At 39.7% G+C, this 27,541-nt stretch overlaps 1 protein-coding gene across 3 annotated transcripts in view; it reads left to right on the forward strand.

The window, feature by feature from the left end:
- The first annotated feature begins 2,095 nt into the window (after nt 1-2,095).
- The window catches only part of DRC8 (dynein regulatory complex subunit 8), a 126,608-nt gene continuing 101,162 nt past the window's right edge, over nt 2,096-27,541 (forward strand). The window contains exons 1-2 of one of the 3 annotated variants that reach the window (XM_081225527.1): nt 2,612-2,796; nt 3,163-3,321. Coding sequence is in view for 1 of the 3 variants with exons in the window: in XM_081225525.1 (XP_081081651.1) it covers nt 3,291-3,321 (31 nt within the window). In the remaining 2 variants the exon portion in view is untranslated. Of the gene's footprint in view, nt 3,322-27,541 lie in introns of all 3 variants that reach the window. The other 2 variants (XM_081225526.1, XM_081225525.1) reach the window with 2 other exon arrangements.

Raw genomic sequence — 27,541 nt, forward strand, 5'->3', positions numbered from 1 at the left:
AGGCTCCGGACGAGCAGGCTCAGCGGCCATGGCTCACGGGCCCAGCCGCTCTGCGAATGTGGGATCTTCCCGGACCGGGGCATGAACCCGCGTCCCCTGCATCGGCAACGCGAACTCTCAACCACTGCGCCACCAGGGAAGCCCCAAGGCTGGACATTCTTGATGTTAATCATCCAAGGAAGGGATGCAGCTTCCATTAGAAAACTGGAATTAGACCAGAGAAGTAACACCATCCCTCTCACTTTCCTGGGTCTAGAGCCCAAGGAAGCTAGATATGTTTAAGGCTGCTCATGCTTGGTAAGATTTAAAAATGGCAAGGTGGAAATCAGGAAGGGGCCACAAACTTAAGATGAAGCTCTATCATGTAAGCTAGATCACATCAGGCAGGCAGCAGATTCTTGTAGTAACCTGTGTAAGACCTGGAGTCAGACCACCTCCCAGTCGTGTAGCTGAAGCACTGGAAAAGGAAACTCTCCAAGTCGAATCTCAGAAAAGAAGTTGGGGTTTGACCTCTAAGTACTCCTTCCTACATGGAAGTGGGGATTCCTCACAAGTTCTCTAAAATTTTCAAAGCTTTCAGTTACATCTATTCAGTCTCATGAAAACTCTAAGGCAAGGAACTTGGACATTGCTATCTCCATTTTTCTAAGTTAACTAAGTTTTAAAGAGATTACACACCTTGCCTAGGATCATGAAGTCAGTACAGGGCAATGGCTGAGGAAAATCCAGTTTAAAAAAGATTATTCCTAGTCCAAGGAGATGTCAACAATCTCCATACTAGGACAGTAAAGGTGCTGTGAAGATTTTTTACTGTCATTTTGCGTTATTCACACCACTTACCCTTTCCACTTTACCCACACCTTAGGTAAGTGAGTCAGCTGTATTCAGAAGAAACATTTCTGTCTCCCTCATGGGCACAGAACAGATGCCTGTGAGAAGAAATTTAACACTATAAATTCAATCATGCAAAAAGACATAACCTGTACACATCCCTCTGGCCCCACTGATTGGCAGAGTGGGCTTAAATTGTCACTTGGATAACCAGTTTTCTTCACTTTGTGGAAAGTTTTCCAGAATCATTACAGACTTTTATGTCTAATCAGCTAATTAGTCAATTGAAAAGTACATATTAAGCTCATAGTATGTGCCCCAAATTGGGATAGGTACTGTGGGTATACAAAAGGTGCATATATTAGGATCCAGTCTTCAAATCTAATTGGGGGGAGGAGTTAATTAACAGAAATTGTTTTTACTCATCCAGACTTAAAGAATGTTGCCTTAAATATGCTGTAGAAGTTCAGAGTAGAGATAAACGTGGCTCGAAATAATCTAGACAATGAAAAGCTTTGTCTCTTAATAAGTCATTGAGAAGACTAAATTCTGTCCTAATTTTTAAAATGCACATTATTTTAGACATAAACATTGAAAAGCTGTTCTAGACACTGCGGATATATGGACAAATAAAGCACTTCCTGTCCTCAAGAGCTTACCGTTTGTTAGGGGGAAACAAGTCACTGAAAATCAATGTGATTTGGGTCTACAGTATGGCTATGGTACCTCAGAGTAACGGGTTGACAGGGAAAGCTTCGAGTGCATGACCTTTCAGGAGGTCACTGACAACAGGGATGGGACATATGTGTGTCTGTGGGAGGGTGAATGTTAGGGCAGAGAGAGAGGAGGGAAAGTCATTCCGTAAAAAGGAACTGAAACAGCACATGAAAAGGCACAGTAGCAGGCCTGAAGACTAAAGATGGCGTTTCCCACGTTTATTTCAAAGGCCTTCATCGTCCATATGGAAAGAGGGGTCTTTAAAAAACCAATAGCTAGACCATGATGACTATGAAATTTAAATATACATGAGTGCTGATGACTACTTTTCGCTATTTTTCGGCATTGAGACCTTACTGTTCACGATTGTATTCATTTTATGTAAGTATATATCTTCTAATATGAGCCATTTTGTGAAGATTCAATTGTTTATAGTCAATTTCAGAGAGAATGCTGATGCAGCACCATATATCTCCTACAGAAAAAATATTTTAATAAAGAATATTAGTCAGTTTTCTTTAGGATTTACTGAGGGATAGAAGCAGAATAATATGAGCATAAAAACTCAGTAAAACCATTAAATACCTTTTATTTTGAAGCCCTCTTAATATTTACAGTTAAGTTTATAATCGATTTTTACATAAAATCAAGTAATTTAAATTAGTACACACATGCATTTAAATAGCATCTAAAACTCGTTAAAAATATATATTTGCTTGAACCATACTATTAGGCATATTACTCAAAAATCATTTTTAAAAGAAAATATTCCAGTATAGTGAACTTTTCCTTAAAATGAGACAAAAACTTAACATGCCACGGCTTCGAAGTTTTAGAAAAGCGAGATTTAAAACTTTCCCTCCCAGTAATTTTAACTGGAGGTCTTGTCAAATTTCACAAGAAATTTCATGTACGTAACAGTGAGCATAAGATGGGCACGTTTTTGTTGCTATGAGAACCTTCTATTTTGTATCAGAAATCGCAGCCTTGACGACGCAGTGTTTGCGCCGATTTTACACGTTTTTCTACAGCGATTCCGCTCCTCCAGTAATAACAGTTTAACGGCTCTGGTTTCCTCCCGCGCCGGCCCAGTTTTCCGTCCCAGCTCCAGCTCTCGCCCGCCGTGCAGTCCCCATCTCTGGGAACAAGCGGCGAGCACTGGACGGGAGAAAACGGGGGGCCAGAGGGGGGGGCAGGTCCGGCCTCTCCGCGGGGTGCGGACTGGAAGAAGAGGAGGTGGGATTGCCGGTTGGTTTTGTCACCCCGGAGCCGAGTTCTGCACCCATCTCTCCCATTGCGTTTTAAAATATGCAGTAAAAAGAATCGAGCAACGCCACATCCTACGAACTGGAGGGGAGGGGGAGAGCATTGTGTCCCCAAACGGATCATAAACAAGGGAAAGGAGGGGTTCGGAACTTTATTATTAAATATTTCCTCCACGCCAGAAAAACCAGGGCTCAGGCCTCGGTACTGAAGGAATAGGTTGAAGCCCCCGACGCGGCTCAGTGGTCGCGGGCGGCGGGTCCGGGCTTCCGGTCTCCCGGGCGCCAGAGGGTCATGGCGGGAAGGGGGAGGGCGCGCGCTCCAAACTTTCCCTCCCCCGCCCACGCCCAGGGTCTTCTTCCTTCGGGATTCGGAGCCGCCTATCCTCCAGGGCCGACTAGCCGCAGGGCTACAGGGGGCCAGGACGCCGCGACCTAGCTTAGCGACAGCGCTCTCCCCGGCGACGGCGCCGCAACAAGATGGCGGACGACAGAGACGGGGAAGGCACAGGTAAGAGGCGCTGCGGGAGCGCAGCCCTAGCCGCCCGCCACGATCCCGGGCCGCACGGGGGAGCTCCGGACAGGGTGGGTCGCCCTACCTCTGGACCCCACCCGCAGTGAGAGGGCTAACTGAGCCGGGTCCCGCCGCCAGCCCTGCAAGGGAGGCCCCCTCCCATGTTCCTGCCGCCTCGCCTCGCCCCGCCCCGCCCCTCCGCTCCCGCCCGGCAGTCATCCCGCCCCTCCCGCCCCTCCCGCTTCTCTGTTCCCGCCCGGCCCTGGTTCCGATCCCCTTCCTCGTCCCTTTTTCCGAGCCCCGAGCCTCGCTTCCAGCGCGGGTTGCGGCCGAGGCACTGGCAGGGGAGGGCCATAATGGCGTCCTTGTTCACGGTCTCGGGTACGCCGCCTCCAATCCCTCGACCGGGCTCTGGTTGCCGCAGGCGCCACGCCGGCAGCTTCTCGGGCTGTGGGCCCCGGGGCGGGCCTGCGTGAGGACCGATCCGGCCGCCAGAGTCTGGCGGGCTCCTCCCCTGCCGCGCCGAAACCCCGCCCGGGCCAGCGGGCTGGCGTTCGCGGCCACCATTTTGCCTCCGTAATGGGGACGTAGGAGGACCTCTTCTAGGACACTGCCGCTCCTTCCGAGGCTCCAGGCTCCGAAGTGCCTGTTCGGCTGGCGCTATGGTACCCTCCTGGTGTATTGTCTTAAACGAAAAACCAAAAAACAACTTTAATAAAGACGAAAGAGCAAACTCCAGAGGGAACTCGTAGAGCCCTGTGCGCTGGCCTGGTCTCTGCTGCGGTACCAGCCGGACCAGCGCGCGCGGTCGCGGCGTTAGAGGCGGGACTGGGCCTCGGGGCTCCGGGTCGCCATATCGGGGGGATTGATGTGCTTCATGTGTGGGGAAGCGAAAACCCGGTTATCCATGTTTACTTGCAAGACCGTTACGTTGTTTTAATTCGGCGGTTTGCTTAAAAACTTGATTCTCGGTTACTATCCTACGTTAGTTACTCAAAAATAATTGTTTATTTTGGTAATTGGCAAACTCATCGCAAAAACATCAAAAAGGCCATGAAACTGTAGAGGTAAACATCTTAGAAATGAAAATAATACTCCACCTTTGTTCTTTTCTTGAGTGCTTGAAACATCAACATACTATTTTTCTCAGCACGGAACGAAGATGTAATCAGGTTAACAAGTAATATTTACAAGTGTTAGAAGCCAGCCCTAGATACTTAGTCACTTGTCACGGTGATAACAGAAAATCAGCGGAGAAACCCACGAAACTGCAAAAGAGCTACCTACTGATAGCAATAATAATATTTGATTTTTTTATGGTGCCGTTAATCTAAAAGTCAGACTTATTTTTTACATGTTACCTTTCCTAAGATGTCCTTATAATTTTATCGTGCTGCTTGAAAAGTATAAGGTACATTCTAAGAAAATGATTACTTTTTTTGGTATTAGTTTTAAAACTTCCCCAGAAAACCAGATGACTTACTTTGATTTATTGAATTATTATTTACAAAAAAATGGAAGAATCATTAGAAGATAATTTTAACAAGTTAATCGTGGATTTTTAAAAAAGATGATTAGGTCAGCCTGAGGAAAAAAAGCACTGTATTGTGCGGCAAATACAATTTTTTTTCTTCATTTAAAAAAAGTAGATTGAAAGCTGTTTTGATTTCTCAGTTTTCAAAAATATGTTTCTATTTAAAACAAGCTAATTCAAAGAAGAAACAATTCTGTCTATAGCCATAGAAGTAATGACTGTTAAAAGCTGGATGTCATTCATTCAGTTGGCATGTGTTTAATGCCTACCATATGGAAGGCATTCTGATTAGGTTAGAACTTCGGAGGATACAAATACTGAAAAAAATATTTTTTTCTCCCAAGGAAGGTGAGATCAGTAAGGGAGATAAGACATCCATAAATGGGAGGGAACAGTCAGCTGGACGGGGCAGTCTGTCCCCTCCTGCTGTGGGCAGCAGCCTGGTATCACTGGGAGCTTATCAGAAAGGAAGGAGCTCAGTCCCTGCCCCTGACCTACTGAATCAGAGTCTGCATTTAAGCACACCTGCAGGTGATCCACATGCACATTAAAGTTTGAGAAGCACTGTTTTATAGTATATCTCATTTATTCCTTTTTTTGTTTGTTTTCTTTGAATTTTATTTTATTTTTTATACAGAAGGTTCTTATTAGTAATCTATTTTATACATATTAGTGTATATATGTGAATCCCAATCTCCCAATTCATCCTTCCCCCCACCCCTGCTTTTCCCCCATGGTGTCCATACATTTGTTCTTTACATCCGTGTCTCTATTTCTGTCTTGCAAACCAGTTCATCTGTACCACTTTTCTAGATTCCACATATATTCATTAATATATGATATTTGTTTTCCTCTTTCTGACTTCACTCTGCATGACAGTCTCTAGGTCCATCCACGTCCCTACAAATGACCCAATATCGTTCCTTTTTATGGCTGAGTAATATTCTGTTGTATACATGTACCACATCTTCTTTATCCATTCGTCTGTCAATGGGCATTTAGGTTGCTTCCATGACCTGGCTACTGTAAATAGTGCTGCAATGAGCATTGGGGTTCATGTGTCTTTTTGAGTTATGGTTTTCTCTGGGTATATGCCCAATCGTAGGATTGCTGGGTCATGTGGTAATTCTGTTTTTAGTTTTTTAAGGAACCTCCATACTGTCCATGGTGGCTGTATCAATTTACATGCCCACCAACAGAGCAAGGGGGTTCCCTTTTTTCCACACCTCTCCAGCATTTGTTGTTTGTAGATTTTCTGATGATGCCCATTCTAACCAGTGTGAGGTGATATGTCATTGTAGTTTTGATTTGCATTTCTCTGATAATTAGTGATGTTGAGCAGCTTTTCATGTGCCTCTTGGCCATCTGTATGTGCCCTTTGGAGAAATGTCTATTTACGTCTTCTGCACATTTTTTTGAATGGGTTGTTTGTTTTTTTGCTATTGAGCTGCATGAGCTGTTTATATATTTTGGAGATTAATCCTTTGTCTGTTGATTCGTTTGCAAATATTTTCTCCCATTCTGAGGGTTGTCTTTTCATCTTGTTTATGGTTTCCTTTGCTGTGCAAAAGCCTGTAAATTTCATTAGGTCCCATTTGTTTAGTTTTGTCTTTATTTCCATTTCTCTAGGAGGTGGGTCAAAAACGATCTTGCTGTGATTTATGTCAAAGAGTGTTCTTCCTATGTTTTCCTCTAAGAGTTTTATAGTGTCCGGTCTTACATTTAGGTCTTTAATCCATTTTGAGTTTATTTTTGTGCATGGTGTTAGGAAGTGTTCTGATTTCATTCTTTTACATGTAGCTGTCCAGTTTTCCCAGCACCACTTATTGAAGAGATTGTCTTATCTCCATTGTATATCCTTGCCTCCTTTGTCACAGATTAGTTGACCACAGGTGTGTGGGTTCATCTCCGGACTTTCTATCCTGTTCCATTGATCTATATTTCTGTTTTTGTGCCAGTACCATATTGTCTTGATTATTGTAGCTTTGTAGTATAGTCTGAAGTCAGGGAGTCTGATTCCTCCAGCTCTGTTTTTTCCCCTCAAGACTGCTTTGGCTATTTGGGGGCTTTTGTGTCTCCATACAAATTTTAAGAATTTTTGTTCTAGTTCTGTAAAAAATGCCATTTGGTAATTTGATAGGGATTGCACTGAGTCTGTAGATTGCTTTGGGTAGTACAGTCATTTTCACAATGTTGATTCTTCCAATCTAAGAACATGGTGTATCTCTCCATCTGTTTGTATCGTCTTTGATTTCTTTCATCAGTGTCTTACAGTTTTCTGCATACAGGTCTTTTGTCTCCTTAGGTAGGTTTATTCCTAGGTATTTTATTCTTTTTGTTGCAGTGGTAAATGGGAGTGCTTCCTTAATTTCTCTTTCAGATTTTTCGTTCTTAGTGTATAGGAATGCAAGGGATTTCTGTGCAGTAATTTTGTATCCTGGAACTTTACCAAATTCATTGATTAGCTCTAGAAGTTTTCTGGTGGCATTTTTTAGGAATATCTATGTATAGTATCATGTCATCTACAAACAGTGACAGTTTTACTTCTTTTCTAATTTGTATTCCTTTTATTTCTTTTTTTTTCTCTGATTGCCATGGCTAGCACTTACAAAACTATGTTGAATAATAGTGGAGAGAGTGGACATCCTTGTCTTGTTCCTGATCTTAGAGGAAATGCTTTCAGTTTTTCACCACTGAGAATGATGTTTGCTGTGGGTTTGTTGTATATGGCCTTTATTATGTTGAGGTAGGTTCCCTCTATGTCCACTTTCTGGAGAGTTTTTATCATAAATGGATGTTGAATATTGTCAAAAGCTTTTTCTGCATCTATTGAGATGATCATATGGTTTTTATTCTTCAATTTGTTAATATGGTGTTTCACAGAGATTGGTTTGTGTATATTGAAGAATCCTTGCATCCCTGGGATAAATCCCACTTGGTCATGGTGTATGATCCTTTAAATGTGCTGTTGGATTCTGTTTGCTAGTAATTTGTTGAGGATTTTTGCATCTAGATTCATCAGTGATATTGGTCTGTAATTTTCTTTTTTTGTAGTATCTTTGTCTGGTTTTGGTATCAGAGTGATGGTGGCCTCATAGAGTGAGTTTGGGAGTGTTCTTTCCTCTGCAATATTTTGGAAGATTTTGAGAAGGGTGGTGTTAGCTCTTCTCTAAACGTTTGATAGAACCTGTGAAGCCATGTGGTCCTGGACTTTTGTTTTTTGGAGGATTTTTAATCACAGTTTCAATGTTAGTGCTTGTGACTGGTCTGTTCATATTTTCTATTTCTTCCTGTTCAGGCTTGGATGGTTATACCTTTCTAAGAATTTGTCCATTTCTCCCAGGTTGTCCATTTTATTCTCTTAGAGTTGCTTATAGTAGTTTCTTATGATGCTTTGTATTTCTGAGGTATCCATTGTAACTTCTCCTTTTTCATTTCTAATTTCAGTGGTTTGAGTCCTGTCCCTCTTTTTCTTGATGAGTCTGGCTAAAGGTTTATCAATTTTGTTAATCTTCTCAAAGAACTAGCTTTTAGTTTTATTGGTCTTTGCTATTGTTTTCTTTGTTTCTATTTCATTTGTTTCTGCAGTGATCTTTATGATTTCTTTCCTTCTGGTAACTTTGGGTTTTGTTTGTTCTTCATTCTAGTTCCTTTAGGTATAAGGTTAGATGGCTTATTTGAGATTTTTCTTGTTTCTTTGAGGTAGGCTTGTATTGCTGCAACTTCCCTCTTAGAACTGCTTTTGCTGCATCCCATAGGTTTTGGATTGTTGTGTTTTGTTGTCATTTGTTTCTAGGTATTTTTTGATTTCCTCTTTGATTTCTTCAGTGATCTTTTGTTTATTTAGTAACATATTGTTTAGCCTCCACGTGCTTGTGCTTTTTACATTTTTTTTCCATGTAATTGATTTCTAATCTCATAGCATTGTGGTCTGAAAAGATGCTTGATATGATTTCAGTTTTCTTAAATTTACTGAGGGTTGATTTGTGACCTAAGATGTGATCTATCCTAGATAATGTTCCACGTGCACTTGAGAAGAAAGTGTAATCTTCTGTTTCCGGATGGAATGTCCTATGAATATCAATTAAATCTGTCTGGTCTGTTGTGTCGTTTAAAGCTTGTGTTTCCTTATTAATTTTATGTTTGGATGATCTGTCCACTGGTGTAATTGAGGTGTTAAAGTCCCCCACTATTACTGTGTTACTGTCGATTTCCTCTTTTATAGCTGTTAGCAGTTGCTTTATGTATTGAGGTGCTCCAATGTTGGGTTCATATATTTTTATAATTGTTATATCTTCTTGGATTGATCCCTTGATCATTATGTAGTGTCCTTCCTTGTCTCTTGTAACATTCTTCATGTTAAAGTCTATTTTTCTGATATTAGTATTGCTATTCCAGCTTTCTTTTGATTTCCATTTGCATGGAATATCTTTTTCCAGCCCCTCACTTCCAGTCTGTGTGTCTCTAGGTCTGAAGTGGGTCTCTTGTAGACAGCATATATATGGGTGTTGTTTCTGTATCCATTCAGCGAGCCTCTATCTTTTGGTTGCAGTATTTAATCCATTCACATTTAAGGTAATTAATCGATATGTGTGTTCCTATTACCATCTTCTTAATTGTTTTGGTTTTTTTTTGTATGTCTGTTTTTTCTCTTGTATTTCTCACTTAGAGAAGTTTCTTTAGCATTCATCATAGAGCTGGTTTGGTGGTGCTGAATTCTCCTAGCTTTTGTTTGTCTGTAAAGCTTTGATTTCTCCGTCAAATGAATGAGATCCTTGCTGGGTAGAGAAACCTTGGTTGTAGATTCTGCCCTTTCATCACTTTAAATATATCATGCCACTCCCTTCTGGTTTGTAGAGGTTTTGCTGAGAAATCAGCTGTTAACCTTATGGGAGTTCCCTTGTATGTTATTTGTTGTTTTTCCCTTGTTGCTTCTAATAATTTTTCTTTGTCTTTAATTTTTGTCAATTTGATTACTGTGTGTCTTGGAGTGTTTCTCCTTGAGTTTATTCTTCCTGGGACTCTCTGTGCTTCCTGGACTTGGGTGGCTATTTCCTTTTCTATGTTAGGGAAGTTTTCGACTATAATCACTTCAAATATTTTCTTGGGTCCTTTCTCTCTCTCTTCTCCTTCTGAGACCACTATAATGTGAATGTTGTTGTGTTTAATGTTGTCCCACAGGTCTTTTAGGCTTTCTTCATTTCTTTTCATACTTTTTTCTTTATTGTGTTCTGTGGCAGTGCTTTCCATCATTCTGTCTTCCAGGTCACTTATCCGTTCTTCTGCCTCAGTTATTCTGCTATTGATTTCTTCTAGTGTATTTTTCATTTCAGTTATTGTATTGTTCATCTCTGTTTGTTCTTTAATTCTTCTAGGTCTTTGTTAAACATTTCTTGCATCTGCTTGATCTTTGCGTCCATTCTTTTTCCAAGGTCCTGGATCATCTTCACTATCATTATTCTGAATTCTTTTTCTGGAAGGTAGCCTATCTCCACTTCATTTAGTTGCTTTTCAGGGGTTTTATCTTGTTCCTTCATCTGGTACATAGTCCTCTGCCTTTTCATTTTGTCTTTCTTTTTGTGAATATGGTTCTCATTCTACAGCCTGCAGGATTGTAGTTCTTCTTGCTTCTGCTGTCTGCCCTCTGGTGGATGAGGCTCTCTAAGAGGCTTGTGCAAGTTTCCTGATGGGAGGGACTGGTGGTGGGTAGAGCTGGGTGTTGCTCTGGTGGGCAGATCTCAGTAAAGCTTTAATCAGCTTGTCTGCTGATGCGTGGAGCTGGGTTCCCTCCCTGTTGATTGTTTGGCCTGAGGCGACCCGACACTGGAGCCTACATTCTCTTTGGTGGGGTAATGGCGGACTCCGGGAGGGCTCACGCCGAGGAGTACTTCCCAGAACTTCTGCTGCCAGTGTCCTTGTCCCTGTGGTGAGCCACAGCCATCCCCCTGCCGCTGCAGGGGACCCTCCAACACTAGCAGGTGGGTCTGGTTCAGTGTCCTATGGGGTGATTGCTCTTTCCCCCTGTGTCCTGACACGCAGACTACTTGGTGTGTGTCCTCCAACAGTGGAGTCTCTGTTTCCCCCAGTCCTGTTGAAGTTCTGCAATCAAATCCCACTAGCCTTCAAAGTCTGATTATCTGGGAATTCCTCCTCCTGTTGCTGGACCCCCAGGTTGGGAGTGAACTCCAGTGGGTGGACTTCTGTGGTATAATTGTTCTCCAGTTTGTGAATCACCCACCCAGCAGTTATGGGATTTGATTTTATTGTGATTGCACTCCTCTTACTGTCTCACTGTGGCTTCTCCTTTGTCTTTGGATGTGGGGTATTTTTTTTGGTGAGTTCCAGTGTCTTTCTGTTGATGATTGTTCAGCAGTTAGTTGTGATTCTGGTGCTCTCACAAGAGGGAGTCTCATTTACTCTTTACAACAGTTTTATGAGTTAACTGCAGTTTGAAGGGCATGATGAAATAAAAGTATGTTGTCTGAGGATAAACTAGAGATTCATATGCTGATATCATCTTTGTTTACACATATTCCACTCCTATATTTGATTCTGAACTCTGAAGTTTCAGAAATTACATCTAACCAATTAATAAGAATAGACCTGGCTTTGAGGATACACACAAGCTAACTAAACTTGTGAAGAGTGATGTGCAAACCTGAATAGTGATTTATTAATTTAAATAGGGGTATGTTGATACATTGATCAGAAAGCTGACCTCTGCAATATCATATATTGTTTTATGTGTATTAAGCTTTTGGAGAGGGCAAATCTATATTTCTAAAGTTTCTTGATGAGCATGGAATCATGCAAAAGAAAAAGGATAGTTTTGAAGGATATATCCATTACCTTATAAGCTCAAAGAGGGTGGGGAGGTCACTTCTTTATATTCAGTGTCTTGCAGAGTGTACAGCACATGGTAGGAATTCAATAAATATTGTTGCATTCAGATCATTTGAATTAATTAAAAGTGTTTATGTTTTAATCAAAGCATTACTTACTGTTTCCCCAAAAATCTACACATAAAACACATAAAGCTATTGTTAGGGGTTTTTTCCTTTTTCTTTCAGGTAAGCTATATGCTTTTATTTCATCTGGCTTAGCAAACATTTTTTGAGAGCCATGGTATTCACTGGCATGTCTTTAAAAAATAAAAAATACATGTATTTTGAATTGCTCATATTTAATCTTGAATTTTTTTAAAGTTGTAAAGGAGGATTAAGTTTCTGGATAGCCATTGCACCTAGCTCTTCTTTAACATTTAGGGATTAATCTTGATACAAGTAGTGAGAATATTGGTAAGGAAAAGTAACTAAATCTGTGACGGGTTTCTTGCTCTATTTATAAAATTTTTCTGTCATACTTATTTGTAGCATTTTTGTACTTTAACATAATATAACTTATCTTTTTTCCTAGATTAAAAAATGTAACATAGTTATGTTAGCAAATAGAAGAATTAAATATTTTATAATCAAGTTAATTTTTTTAAAAAGGACTTAATTTTATTTGTTTTACTGAAAGGGGGATTTTTGAAATGGGATAGGAAAAAATATTTTTGAATTTCTGTCATTTCTGTATAAGTTTCCTCAGCCAGAGCATTATGGTTTTTGTTTTTTTCTCTTCTTTTTTATTTGTTTAAAATGGATAATCAATGCAGTTGTTGATTCTTTGGATCTTTAAATCTTATTTTAATGTTTCTGTCTCCTAGAGAATTTTATATGGGACTGGAAGGATCTTCTACTTGTGATTAAAATCATGTCTAGGAAACAGACTGCTTAGGAATAACATTCTAATTTTTGGCAGGCTAGTGAGCTTTGGAAGGTGTGTCAGTTTTTTTTTTTAAAACAAGCTTCAGATACTTAAAGTTCTTTCTAGGATTTACTATTTTTGTTTGTATTAAAATATTCTTTCGACTTTGCATGCTTTGATAATATTGCTTGGTAAAGTGCTTCCAATTCCTTATCAACTCCTGGATGTCTTCGAAGTTTTACAAGTTTTTTTTGTTTTGTTTTGTGTTTTGTTTCCCCATATTGTGTCATTCCTCTCAAAACCCAACATTTGGAAATCTAAAGTAAAAAATAGAAATTACAGGTGAATATTATTTTTTAAAAAGTGAACTGTTGATAGTACAGAGCACAGTATGGAATAGTAGAAAACGTGAGCTTTGGAGTAAGATTTGAATTTGAATTACAGCTTTCTCAAGCTGTATCTGATCTTAGCCAAGATGCTAAACCTAAGGATCTTCAGGTTCCTCAAATGTAAAGTGGGAATAGTTATATCTATTTCATAATATTGTTGTAATGTGGGCAGTATTTTCTTATTCATCCTTATTACCCTCATCACCCCACAATGCCTGGCATTAAAGGAATGCTGAATAAATAGGAAGGAAAGTGGTTGGTGCATTCTAGGGAGTTAGTAGCTGTTTAGATTAGTAGATTCTATATGCATGACATGGAATCTAAGGGTTAAGAAAAACTTTAAGTCTTACCAATTATTGCCCACACATGATGCATTCATGCATATTTGGGGGCCATTTAATAAATTTTCTCCCTGTTTTAGACTGATTAGCATTCAGGGAGAGACTAACTGAAGAAGAAAACGAACTTATAGAAACCTAATTTGCTTCCTCTAATTCAGAATTATTAAGTTTGGAGAGGAAATTCCTTGGTGGTCCAGTGGTTAGGACTCTGCGCTTCCACTGCTGGCATCCTGGGTTCAATCCCTGGTCAGGGAATTAAGATCCTGTGAGCTGTGTGGCGCAACCAAAAAAAAAAAAAGAAGAAAGAAAGAAAAGTTTGGAGAAAAATTGGACTGAAATTTAGTTGTACTAACCTATAAAAATTTGTCAAGAAAATTTATAATTTAAAAAATCAAATGGACAATGCAATACCATTTCATACCCATTGCTGTTGTTTTTTATAGTAGCAACAGCAACACAAAATAATGTATTAGTGAGGATGTAGAGGAATTGAAGCCATTGTGGACATTTAACTGGGAATGTAAAAAGTAAAATGGTGCAGCTGCTGTGGAAAATAGTATGGTGGTTCCTCAGAAAATTAGAAATTGCATTGCCATATGATCCAACAAATCCACTATATACTATATCTGGGTATATACCCCAAATAATTGAAAGCAGGAACTTGGACAGATATTTGTACACTTGTATTTATAGCAGCATTATTCACAATAGTTGAAAGGTGGAAGCAACTCAAGTGTCCATCAGTGGATGAATGGATAAACAAAGTGTGGCATATACATAATTATTATTCAGCCTTAGAAAGGAAAGAAATTCTGACATATACACTGCATGGATGTATATGTTCATGCGTATTTGAGGACATTTTGCTGAGTGGATTTAGCCAGTCACAAAAAGACAAATACTGTATGATTCCACTTCTATGAGGTGCCTAGAGTAGTCAAATTCATAGTAGAATGGTGGTTGCCAGGGGAAGGATAAAAGGGAGGTTGTTGTTTAATGGGTATGATGCCAAAAACTCGGCCTTTGTACACCAGTGCCAAATTGAATCTCGGAGACAGAATTTTGGACAAAGTAGAAAAGAATAACTTTGTTTCTTTGCAAGGCAAATGGGGACACAGCAGGCTTGTGCCCCTCAAAACTCTGTGTCCTTCCCCAGGAGGATTTGGTGAGGAGTTTTATAGCAGTGGTTCAAGGGTGGGGTTGATGATAAGGATTAGGGTGTGTGCAGGGCCTGCACTCCTTTAATCTGGCCTTAGGTGATCTGATGAGTTTCTGTGGTTCCTTTAATCTGGCCTCAGGTGTTCTCTTGAAGAACTTCTCTGGTTCCTTTAATCTAGAATGAAGAATGCTAACATCTTCCATTTATTGGGGGTTTTAGTTCTGTAAAGAGCTAAAAGGTGTTATGTGTATCCCTGAAGGAGAAACCAAGACCCTGCTGCACCACTGTTTCTTGACTGCTCCTCCCTTGTCTCTGCATCCCCTCCCTTCCCTGATTAGCAACTGTTCAAATCTGTCCTTTGGGACTCTGGGAAGGTTGTGGAGGCTGGAGTCTATTTCCTATGAGCAAGAAATGTGGGACACAGAAAGGCTTCTGTGCCCAGAAGCCCCACAGAGTCGTGCTTGGTTTCTCTCCCCCCTTTTCTTTGTTCCTCCTCAGTCTTGAGAACAGATGCTGGACAAGAAAGGGAATAATCATTTTGGATAGAAACAGTCATAAACTTAGCAGACGAACTTTGTTTTAGGGGGATTCAGTTTTAATCCCCCCTTTCAGTTTTATCTTTCCCCAAATCTTTCAGGGAATGGGGTTACTGCCACTCTGGCTACTTACTGCTGAAATGGGGTATAGTCCTGCCTAAATTTTACGGAATGGCTACCAAATTAAAAATATTTGAGTTCCAAGTCCTGGATCCGAGTCTTGTATGATTAAGATCTCAATCCCTTGGTCCACCATTTTGGTGCAACAGACCCAGTTAGAAGTAAGAGGAGTCACAACTTCCACAATGGTCACTTAGTTTTACCTTGGATATCTGAACCGTAGTTATTCCATTTTGACCTTCAAATGTATTCTCCTCCTCAATGGCCAAAGCAGATTTACAATGCATGTCCAAAGGGCCACAAAATAGGCCACTTTTAAAACTTAAACCATGTATAAGCCAGAGTGACTTCCCCATACCACAATACATACAGATTTTTTTTTCTTTCATCATTTCCTCTTTTGATTTCAAGTAGAAAATATTGATGATTGAAATATTTGTCCCTTGATGCTGGGGTGATTCAGCTGTTTGCTCTGGGTGTAGATGATGTCCCTTGCTGCTATGCCTCCTTTATATTTGCCTAGGTAGTCCACATTGGGGGAGAACTGATCAGGTATTGTGAATGAGCTCAGAGGTATGTTAATGAGGAAACACTTTATAGACCATACACTTTATTGTTTATACCCAATTGTTACACAAGCATTGTACATGTGCTTTTAGCAGTAGACCCAGTTCAGCAGTGTGATGTGAAATTTATCAGAGACCTGTATTTGTCAAAAGGGTCCTTCACATAAATCCTCTTGAAGATGAAGCACTTTTCAAAAGTATCAGAGTGTAATAATAACTGTCTATAAATCACAGAAAGACTTAAAAAGTCATGGTTAAACATTTAGTCACAGTGATTGACAAAAGAAACTTAGTTATTGCTGTGACATACAACATTTACAAATAACTAGAATTATGACTGATAAAATTTTACCAGGACATGCTAGAATTTTAGGAATTACTGACTTGACAGTGCTTCCCATGTAATTTAACATGTTAATTTAGTATTTATCTGAGATGCCTCAAGGTTCCTCTGAAGGACCTAAGTTGGCTGGAGGTCTGAAGAACTTTTAGAATCTGCCAAACAATACTTATTTACTTAACCAAAGTGAAAAGATTTCAAAGGCAAATACAGATCACTTAAAGGCAAAGAAACTCATAAGCTGTTATCAAAATATTCCCAGAAAACTTTGGAGGGAGAAACCAAATCCGGTCTTGCCCCAGCCCACTCCCAGCAAAATCCATTTACCCAAATAGATTTAATTCAATGTTAGAAAATCCTGATCATGCACAACTCTTTTCTCAGTGTCCCTTTTTCACACACTTTCCATCACATTCTGCATCCATATTATTTTGTCCCTTATTTTTTTCCCCATTCAGAAACAACCAGCTCTAGGACAAAATGACTTTCTTTTCTCTTTGTACCATTCTCCTATTACCTTACTGTTCACTTTCTTTATTATGTAGCTGCATGAGTGCTTGAACATACGGAATTTCTCCTGTCTTTTCGTTCCTGTGAGAAAACAACTCTAGCTGGACGATAGTATAGTAATTTAGGCTACCATTCAAAGACTACCTTTCCTCATTTTCAAGAATATATGTTGCCCAAACAGAATTACAATAGAATCTCATTCCTTTTTCTTAGCCATAGGTTTATAACTATAGGTCAACCAGTCTACCAGGATTTTCCCCAGGGGGCTATCAGATGGAATTTAAGAAGAAGTGCTTCCCATGTTTGATTGATAGAACACTCATGTGTGGACTAAGAACAAACCAAAATCCTTGCCAGCAACAGAAGCTTCAAACCAAAGAAACCAAAAACCAAACAGAAACTAAAAACCAAATAGCACAAGGCTCAAATTGGCTTCCAAGTCCCAACTTAGCCTGTGACCTCTGTTCAAGCAGCGTGCCTTCCAAATGGGATTTCCCAGAATAAAAAAATCCCCCAAATGGGAACCAGGGTTCCTCTAAATGGACAGGGCCAAAGGGGCCTCAGACTGCATGCCAGGGGACGTACCACATGCTGGCTGAGGTATCATGATGTCCCAGACACTACTTTTCTCCTTCCCCAAAATAATTCCTTAGAGTAGGACATTCAGGCTGTCATGGGCAGGAAGAAGAGAGGAATGTTCTTGAGATGAAGATGGCCTCAGCAGCTGATAGGATGGTCCCGCTTCCTCCATCTGCTCCCACCTGGGAGTTCCAGCTGCCGGGATGGTGGAATGGGTATGACTGGGGCTCATCCTTTCTAGGCAAGTGTCCCAGGTTATCTGGCCTTTAAAGGAATTCTCCAATCCTTTGCTCTCTTGAAAGAGGCTGACATGGAGAAAACCTTGGAGTGTCTGATTCAACCAGGGGACCCCTGTGGGGCTGTCCGCAAGTCAGCCCCATGTTGGGTGCCAAATTTGATGCCAAAAACTCATCCTCTGTGCACTGGTGCTGAATCAAATCTTGGAGACAGAGAACTGGGTAAAGTTCTCTGTCTTGGCAAAGAATAGATTTATTGCTTTGCCAGGCAAAGGGGGATACAGCTGGCTTGTGCCCTGAAAAACTGTGTGTCCCAACCCGGTGGGATTTGGTGAGGAGTTTTATAGCAGTGGTTCAAGGATGGGTTGCTAATAATGATCAGGGTGTGTGCAGAGCCTGCATCCCTTTAATATGGCCTCAGGTGGTCTCCTGATGAGCTTCTTGAGGTTATCAAACTGTGACCTTCTCTCTGGAACATCTTCCATTTGGTGGGGGTTTTAGTTCTGCAGAAGAGCTTAAAGATACAATAAGTCCCCTACATACAAACAAGTTCTATTCTGAGAGAGTGTTTGTATGTCCAATTTGTAAGTCCAACAAAGTTAGCCTAGGTACCCAACTAACACAATTGGCTACATAGTACTGTACTGTAATAGGTTCATAATACTTTTCACACAAATATATAAAAAGCAAACAAACATGAAAAATAAGACATTTTTAACCTTACAGTACAGTGCATTGAAAAGTACAGTAGTACAGTAAGACAGCTGACATACAGGTGCTGGCATCGAGTGAACAGACAAGAAGAGTTACTGACTGGAGGAGGGAGGGGAGGTGGGAGATGGTAGAGCTGAAGGATCATCAGCAATAGGAGGCAGAGGGCAAGCTGCAATTTCACTCATGCCTGATGTTGATGGAGTGCACATTTACATCTTTGAAAGTTTGCAACTTGAAGGTTCATATGTAGGGGACTTACTGTATGGTTATGTGTATCCCTTGAAGGGGAACCAGGACCCTGTCCCAAGGCTGCACTATTGTTTCTTGACTGCTCCTCCCTTGTCTCTGTATCCCCTCCCTTCCCTGATTAGCAACTGTTCGAATCTGCCGTTTGGGACTCAGGAAAGGTCATGGAGGCTGGAGTCTATTCCCTACAAATAAGAAATGGGGGACACAGAAAGGCTTCTTTGCCCAGGAGCTCCACAGGGTCCTGCTAGGTTTCAGGTATAGTGTTCAGTTTTGCAAGATAAGAGTTCTGGAGATTGCACAACAGTGTGAATATTCTTAATGCTACTGAATGGTTAAGATGGTTAAAATGGTTAAGATGGTTAATTTTTTGTTATGTCTATTTTACCATACTTAAAAAAAGTCAAATGGAAATGTTTCATCCAAAAAAAAATTGTCATTGTTTTTGGAAGGCACTTTGGAAATTTGTATTACTTAAAGTTTTTTTATAAATTTGGAGACATTGATAAAATCTACTTATCTGACAAATGGGGATACAAAGTAAATTGTTATTGACTTGTTGGATTGTAGCCATTTAAAACCATATAAAAATTATGTGTGTAAATGTGTAAGAATGACAGGGGAAAACAGAAGATGATATCAGGGTGGTCAGATTTTTCCAGGGGCATTTATTTTTAAAGAGTCTCATATTAATGTCATTTCTACAAAATTTTAAGACTCACATAGCAACTATTTTTATATTTTAAAATCTGAATGATAATTATAAATTATTCTTACCCATTTGTGAAAACATATTTACCAAGTCCAATACTTCACAATGCTTTGTAAACCTCTAGTATGGATTTTTTTAGATATTAAGAGTATAATAAAATAACATTTTTAAAATGTAGCACTAGGACTTCTCTGGTGGCACAGTGGTTAAGAATCTGCGTGCCAATGCAGGGGACACGGGTTCGAGCCCTGGTCCAGGAAGGTCCCACATGCCGTGGAGCAACTAAGCCCGTGCGCCACAACTACTGAGCCTGTGCTCTAGAGCCCGCGAGCCACAACTACGGAGCCTGCATGCCACAACTACTGAAGCCCGCTTGCCTAGAGCCCATGCTCCACAACAAAAGAATCCACTGCAATGAGAAGCCCGTGCACTGTAACAAAGAGTAGCCCCTGTTCGCCACAACTAGAGGAAGCCTGCACGCAGCAACGAAGACCCAACGCAGCCAAAATTAAATAAATTCATTTAAAAACATAAATAAAATGTAGCAATAAATTTGGAGGTTAAGACCTGGGCTTGAATTTGGACACTGCTTTTTTTCAGATTTTACTTGGGCATGTCACTTAATTTCTTTAAACTTCAAAGAGTTCTCATCTAATGAGCACTTTGAAGTAGGCACTGGGCTAAATATTTTACGTGAATTATGTTATTTAATCCTTCCAACAAACCTATTGGGAGATACCTCTTTTATCCCCTCTCTACAAATAACAGGGGCTTGGATGGTAAAGTGGAATTCCAGTTTCAGCTCCAACAGGTAAGAGCTTGGAAGTCATCACCCCTGTTGCCATAAACTGGAAGAAATACTTGGTAATTTTGGTGAATAGCTGATGGCTATGTGGAGGCTGTGTAAATGAGAAACTTCTGGGAGCCTACAGTCTTGGGAGGTCCCTCACACTTCCTTGGGTTTTACTTCCAGGAATTCCACAAGGCTATCTGGTAAAGTGTCAAGAAAGACCTCCTTGTTGCTCTAGCAGGGAGGAGGGAGAAAGTAACCATTTTGAAATCTCCAGAACATTTTTTTTTTTTTTTTGTGGTACGCGGGCCTCTCACTGTTGTGGCCTCTCCCATTGTGGAGCACAGGCTCTGGACGCACAGGCTCAGTGCCCATGGCTCACGGGCCTAGCCGCTCCGCGGCATGTGGGATCTTCCCAGACCGGGGCACGAACCCGTGTCCCCTGCATCGGCAGGCGGACTCTCAACCACTGCGCCACGAGGGAAGCCCAAAATCTCCAGAACATTCTTCATAGCAAAGACCTGCTCTCCAGGAGGAAAAGACCTTACCAGAGCTTTGTCTTACCTATCTTTATTTAACCAACTCCAGGGCCCTGTAGCCTTCCTGTCTCATCTAAGAGGATGGGGATAAGCTAAAAAACACTTGTGAAGGTCACAATTCAGAGACCCGGGTCCATTAAAAAACTGACATTTAATCATGAGACTATAGAATGTTTTTCTTCACTTACAACTTATCACCACATCAACAGGGCTACAGTACAATAACACTGGATCACAAGTGAAAGATGTGTGAGATGCAAACTGTGTTTAAGGAGGAATTCTCAGAGGAATCTGGCACCTACAGCTACAGCAAACATTAAACACACCCTATTCCTAGTCAAATTGACATAAAGCCTCACATTAATGATCTTCTGTCTCAGTTCCTATTACCTGGTTCATCATGTGTGGTTTTTAACCAAAAGTTACAAGGCATGCTAAAAGGCAAGAAAAACAACCTGAAGAGAAAGCAAGCATCAGAACCAGACTCAGATATATTATACAGATTTTGGAACTATCAGATAAAAAATTTAGGAGCTATGACTAATATGTTAAGGGCTGTAATAGAAAAAGTAGACAAAATGCAAGAACAGATGAGTATTGTAAGCAGAGAGATGAAAACTCTAAGAAAGAAAAGGAAATGTTAGAGACCAAGTGCAGTGTAATGGAAATGAAGAATGCTTTTGATGGGCCTATCTATCAGTAGATTCAACATGGCTGAGGAAAGAATCATTGAGCTTGAAAATGATGTCAATAGAAACTTCCCAAACTGAAATGCAGGGAGAAAACATGAAAAGCCAAAGCAAAACCCAGAGCATCCAAGAACTGGGACAATTAAAAAAGGTGTAAAATACACATAATTGGAATTACCAGAGGGAAAGAAATCAAAGAATGGAGCACAATAAATATTTGAAGTAATAATGGCCAAGAATTTTCCAAAATTAATGACAGACAGACACCAAACCAGATCCAGGAAGCTAAGGGAACACCATCAGAATAAATACCAAAAAGCTATGCCTTGGTATATTGTATTCAAACTGCAGAAAACCAAAGATAACAAGAAAATCCTGAAAGAAGCCAGAAAAAAAAAAAAACCTTACCTAGGCTTCTTGTCAGAAACCATGTAAAGCAGGATAGAGTGGACTGAAATATTTAAAGTGTTGAAAGACAGGTAAAGCAATGTGACCAAGGCCACTTAGCTAAGTGTTGAAGCAAGGACTCCAAAGCCAGTGCTCTTAGCCTCTATACCCCATATAGAGAAGTCAAGGGGAATTTTATATAAAAGGAAGGAAAAATTGGTCCATGATCTCATTATCTAGAGCAGTAGTTCTCAAACTTCAGTGTACATCAGCATCACCTGGACTAGTTAAACCATAGGCTGCTGGGCGCCATTCCCAGAGTTTCTGAACCAGCTAAGTCTGGGACGGCTGAGGTGGGATTGGGGGCCTGAGAATTTGCATTTCTAACAAGTTACCTTAGGATGAGGATGCTATTAAAAAACCATTGATCTAGAATCTAGAGTAAAATTTGCCATTTTAATATATTTCCTTCCAGGTTTTTTCTAGGCAGACTTGTATTTTTTTTGTTTTACAGATTTGAGATTACCATGTATATGGTTTTATATGCAGCTTTTCCACTTACTATTATAAGCACTTTTTCATGTCATAAGTATTTCTCAAACATTATTTTTAATACCTGGCATTCATTATATTTATGAAATATATTTAAGCTTTCCCTGACTGTTGGATGTTTACATTGTTTCCAAATTTTCTGTGCTATAAATAATGCTGCAGTGAATATTCAATGAATGCCTTGTGTCAAGAATCTTTTTTTTTTTTTTTTTTTTTTTTTTTTCTTTTTGCGGTATGCGGGCCTCTCACTGTTGTGGCCTCTCCCGTTGCGGAGCACAGGCTCCGGATGCGCAGGCCCAGCGGCCATGGCTCACGGGCCCAGCCGCTCCGCGGCATATGGGATCCTCCCAGACCGGGGCACGAACCCGTATCCCCTGCATCGGCAGGCGGACTCTCAACCACTGCGCCACCAGGGAGGCCCTGTCAAGAATCTTTTGACACAGCTTTGATCCCCACCCTCTATCCCCTTTGGAAAAATGATTTCATTCAATCTTGTCTTTGTTGGTTCTTGCCAGTTATAATACTTACGAGTTACAGAAGGTAATCTAATTTCTAAATTCTGTGAGTACCTTGTTGTGATTCTTTTGTACTACTTACATTATTTTCTTTTAAAAATGTTTCATCAAAGATACATAATTATCAGTCAGCTTATGATCAGGGTAAGATACATCTTTTTGCTTATTGTTTGTCCTATTATAGTGGAAACTCCATGAAGTCAGAGACTTTATTTCACTTACTGTTTAATCCCTAGAATTTAGAACAATTGTAGGAGGTAGTAGTCAGCCTGTAAATATTTGTTGAAGGAATGAATAAACCAGGAGTAACACATTGAGTAAAGAAGTTTAATGTCACCCTGCATGGTCTTATTATGGGTAAATGTATTTTTCTGTTAACCTTCTAAAAATATTGAAAATAGCTCAGAGTTACCCTCATTACATTTGCAGAGGCACTCAGATTGGAAATTACATATTTAATCCAAGCTCATCATTTAAACAGCTAGAATGGCACTTCTACTTCAACATGATGATTGAACACCCCTTTATTTTTACCCTTTCTGAAACCCCACTAGAATGACAGTAAAGGGATAAAAAAAAAAAGCTATAAACTTACAAAAATAAAGAGAATAGGAGAGGAGATAACGGGATTTGTAAAAAGACATTACTAGAAGAGGTAATAAATCATTAAATTGATGGATGAGTGGCCACTAACTTAGCAGAACCAAAGAAACTAAACGTAAGCCTATAGAGGAGGGAGCCTAAAAGAAACAAACCAAGTGGAGCTGTAAAATCCTGGAAGGGCTTAGGATTGGAGGCAGCAGCCGTCTCTGATGGCCTGTGTGTGGAGTAAGGCTAAATTTGGGAGGTTTGGATGAAATTCATAAGGCAAATGGTTGGATCTGTCATCTCTTGGAGTAACCAGCTGATAACTTCCCTTCCATCCATGCAGAAGACTGGAAGTTTACTTTAAATCAGAGAGATTTAGGGATACCTGGCACAGTTGATGGTAGGGGGTGATGTGCCATAATTTTTACCAACTTTGATATAGTAGCTGAAATACTAACATTTGTATTCAATTTAATATTACCACATAGGTAAGTACTTCTGAGTAGGACCCAAGATAATAAATCTGAAAAGTGGTAGTATGTCTAATAGGATGTCAAAGAGATGGGGATTTGAAATTCTTTTAAGATCTTCATTAGTAATGAGGAAGAGGAGCTATGTACCTCTTTAATTGGTTGGTAGATTTGCATTGGTAACTACATTATAAAATAGTATAAGCACTAAAAGCTTCAAAAGAAGAGTGAAAGGGAATTTAGAGATTAAAAAACTTCAGGTGAAATCAGTAAATGAAATTTCATAGAAACTGTGCAACAATAATGAAATGAGAGGGAAACTGTTTCAAATGTGACCTCAGTTTCAGTGACTTTTTAATCTCCATTATACTTCAGCTGCCCACTCTCATGGCCAAACTGTATATTGCATCATCTAGAATTGTGCCGCCTCTGACATCTTAAATTCAGATATTTTATTCTTGAACTACCTTCTTATTCAGCACTGATTGTTTTTAAAAATAATTTTGTATAATAATTCTGTGAAATAATTTCAAATTTACAGAAAAATTATAAGAATAGTATAGATATTCCCACATTCCCTTTACCCAAATTAACTAATTTCAACGTTTTGTCACATTTTTATCACTCTATCATATACATATATTAAAAATACATATTATGGGGCTTCCCTGGTGGCTCAGTGGTTGAGAGTCCGCCTGCCGATGCAGGGGACATGGGTTCGTGCCCCGGTCCGGGAAGATCCCACGTGCCGCGGGGCGGCTGGGCCCGTGAGCCATGGCCGCTGGGCCTGCAGGTCTGGAGCCTGTGCTCCACAGTGGGAGAGGCCACAACAGTGAGAGGCCCACATATCACACACACACACACACACAAATCCAACATACTATGTATCTATAATATATGTATTTTTTTGCTTGAAACATTTGAGAGTATGTTACATACAATTGTGTCACTTTATTCCTTAATACTTTTGTATGTATTTCATAAGAAAAAAGATAATCTCTTATGTAAAATCTCTATGAAGTTTAACTTAATACACTTTTTTTTAAATTGAAGTATTTACAATATTGTGTTAGTTTCAGGTGTACAGCAGTAATTCAGTTATATATATATATATATTCAGATTATTTTCCATTGTAGGTTATTACAAGATATTGAATATAGTGCCCTGTTCTGTACAGTAAATCCTTGTTGCTTATCTATTTTATGTATAGTAGTTTGTATCTGTTAGTCCCATACTCTTAATTTATTCCTCCCCCCTTCTCTTCTCTTTGGTAACCATTAGTTTGTTTTCTATGTCTGTGAGTCTGTTTCTGTTTCATATATAGATTCATTCATATTACTTTTTAGATTCCACATATAAGTGATATCATATAATATTTATCTTTCTCTGTCTGACTGACTTCACTTAATATAATATTCTATAGGCATTCTTTTTTATGGCTGAGTAATATTCCTGTGTGTGTTTGTGTGAGATTCTATTTTTAGTTTTTTAAGGAACCTGCACACTGTTTCCCATAGTGGCTGTACCAATTTACATTCCCACCAACAGTGTAGGAGGGTTCCCTTTTCTTCATACCCTCTCCAGCATTTATTATCTATAGACTTTTTGATGATAGCTATTGTGACCAGTGTGAGGTGATACCTCATTGTGGTTTTTTTTTAATATATTTATTTATGTATTTATTTGGCTGTGCCAGGTCTTAGTTGCGGCATGTGAACTCTTAGTTGCAGCATGTGAGATCTAGTTCCCTGACCAGGGATCGAACCCAGGCCCCCTGCATTGGGAGCATGGAGTCTTAGCCACTGGACCACCAGGGAAGTCCCTACTCATTGTGGTTTTGATTTGCATTTCTTTAATAATTAGTGATGTTGAGCATCTTTTCATGTGCCTGTTGGCCATCTGTATGTCTTCTTTGGAGAAATGTCTTTTTAGATCTTCTACCCATTTTTTGATTGGGTTGTTTGTTTTTTTGATAGTGAGTTGTATGAACTGTTTGTATTTTTGGATATTCCCCTTGTCGATCACATTGTTTGCAAATATTTTCTCCCAGTCCATAGGTTGTCTTTTTGTTTTGTTGATGGTTTCCTTTGTTGTGCAAAAGCTTTTAAGTTTGATTAGGTCTCATTTGTTTATTTTTGCTTCTATTTCTTTTGCCTTGGGAGACTGACAAGAAAATATTACTAAGATTTATGTCCAAGAATGTTTTGCCTGTGTTCCCTTCTAGGAGTTTTATGGTGTCATATCTTATATTTATGTCTTTAAACCATTTGAGTTTATTTTTGTATATGGTGTGAGGGAGTGTTCTAATTTCATTGATATATAGGCAGCTGTCCAGCTTTCCCAACACCACTTGCTGAAGAGATTGTATTTTATTGCCTTCTTTGTCATATATTGATTGACTATAGGTGTGTGGGTTTATTTCTGGGCTCTCTATTCTGTTCCATTGATCTATATGTCTTTTTGTGCCAATACCAGGCTGTTTTGATTACTGTAGCTTTGTAGCATTGTCTGAGGTCTGGAAGGGTTATGCTTTGTTCTTTCTCTTCAGGATTGCTGTGGCAATTCTGGGTCTTTTGTGGTTCCGTATACATTTTAGGATTATTTGTTCTAGTTCTGTGAAAAATGTCTTGGGTATTTTGATAGCGATTGTATTAAATCTGAAGATTGCTTTGTGTAGTATGGCCATTTTAACAATATTAATTCTTCTAATCCAAGAGCAGGGGATATCTTTCCATTCTTTGAATAATTTTCAGTTTTCCTTATCCATGTTTTATAGTTTTCAGCATATAGGTCTTTCACCTCCTTGTTTAAGTTTATTCCTAGGTTTGTTTTTTTTTTTTGACACAATTTTAAACGGGATTATATTTTTACTTTTTGTTTCTGATATTTCATTGTTCATGTAAAGAAATGCAACAGGGCTTCCCTGGTGGCGTAGTGGTTGAGAGTCCGCCTACCGATGCAGGGGACATGGGTTTGTGCCCCAGTCCGGGAAGATCCCACGTGCCACGGAGCGGCTGGGCCCGTGAGCCATGGCCGCTGAGCCTGCGCGTCCGGAGCCTGTGCTCCGCAACGGGAGAGGGAGGCCACAACAGTGAGAGGCCCGCATACCGCAAAAAAAAAAAAAAAAAAAAGAAATGCAACAAATTTCTGTTTACTAATTCTATCCTGCTCCTTGCTGAATTCATTTATTAGTTCTAATAGTTTTTGTGTGGAGACTTCAGGGTCTGTGTGTAGAGTATCTTGTCATCTGCAAATAGTGACAGTTTTACCTCTTCCCTTTCGACTTGGATACCTTTTATTCTTCTTGTCTGACTGCTGTGGCTAGGATTTCCAGTACTATGTTTAATAGAAGTGGTGAGAGTGGGCACCCTTGTCTTTTTCCAGAATTTAGTGGGAAGGCTTTCAGCCATTGAATATGATGTTAGCTGTGGGTTTGTCATAAATGGTTTTTATTATGTTGAGGTATGCTACCTCTATACCCCCTTCAGTGAGAGTTTTTATCATGTATGGATGTTGAATTTTGTCAAATGCTTTTTCTGTGTGTATGGAGATGATCATGTAATTTTTGTCTTTCGTTTTGTTAATGGGGTGTAGATACACCATTTTAATTTAATTCAATGGTCCATATTCCAATTTTGTCAGTTGTCCCTGTTGTCAATAATGCCTATTATAGCATCTTCCCCTTCTAGTACAGGTTTCAGCCCAGGATCACATATTGTATTTAGGATCATGTCTCTTTAGTCCCCTTTAATCTAGAGCAGTACTTTAGTCTTTGTTATCTATCATGACATGGATAAACATTAACTGATTCAAAAAGAGTTTGGGTCATCTATATCAATTCATGATCTCATATCTCTAATTCCCTCATCACCCTATTCACTGTTTCACTGATATGGCAGGGAAAATACAAGCCATAAAATAGAAACTCCCTCAATTTCCTGACACATACACATTT

The sequence above is a fragment of the Mesoplodon bidens genome, assembly GCF_964165515.1.
Source record: "Mesoplodon bidens genome assembly, chromosome: 2".
NCBI lineage: Eukaryota > Metazoa > Chordata > Mammalia > Artiodactyla > Ziphiidae > Mesoplodon > Mesoplodon bidens.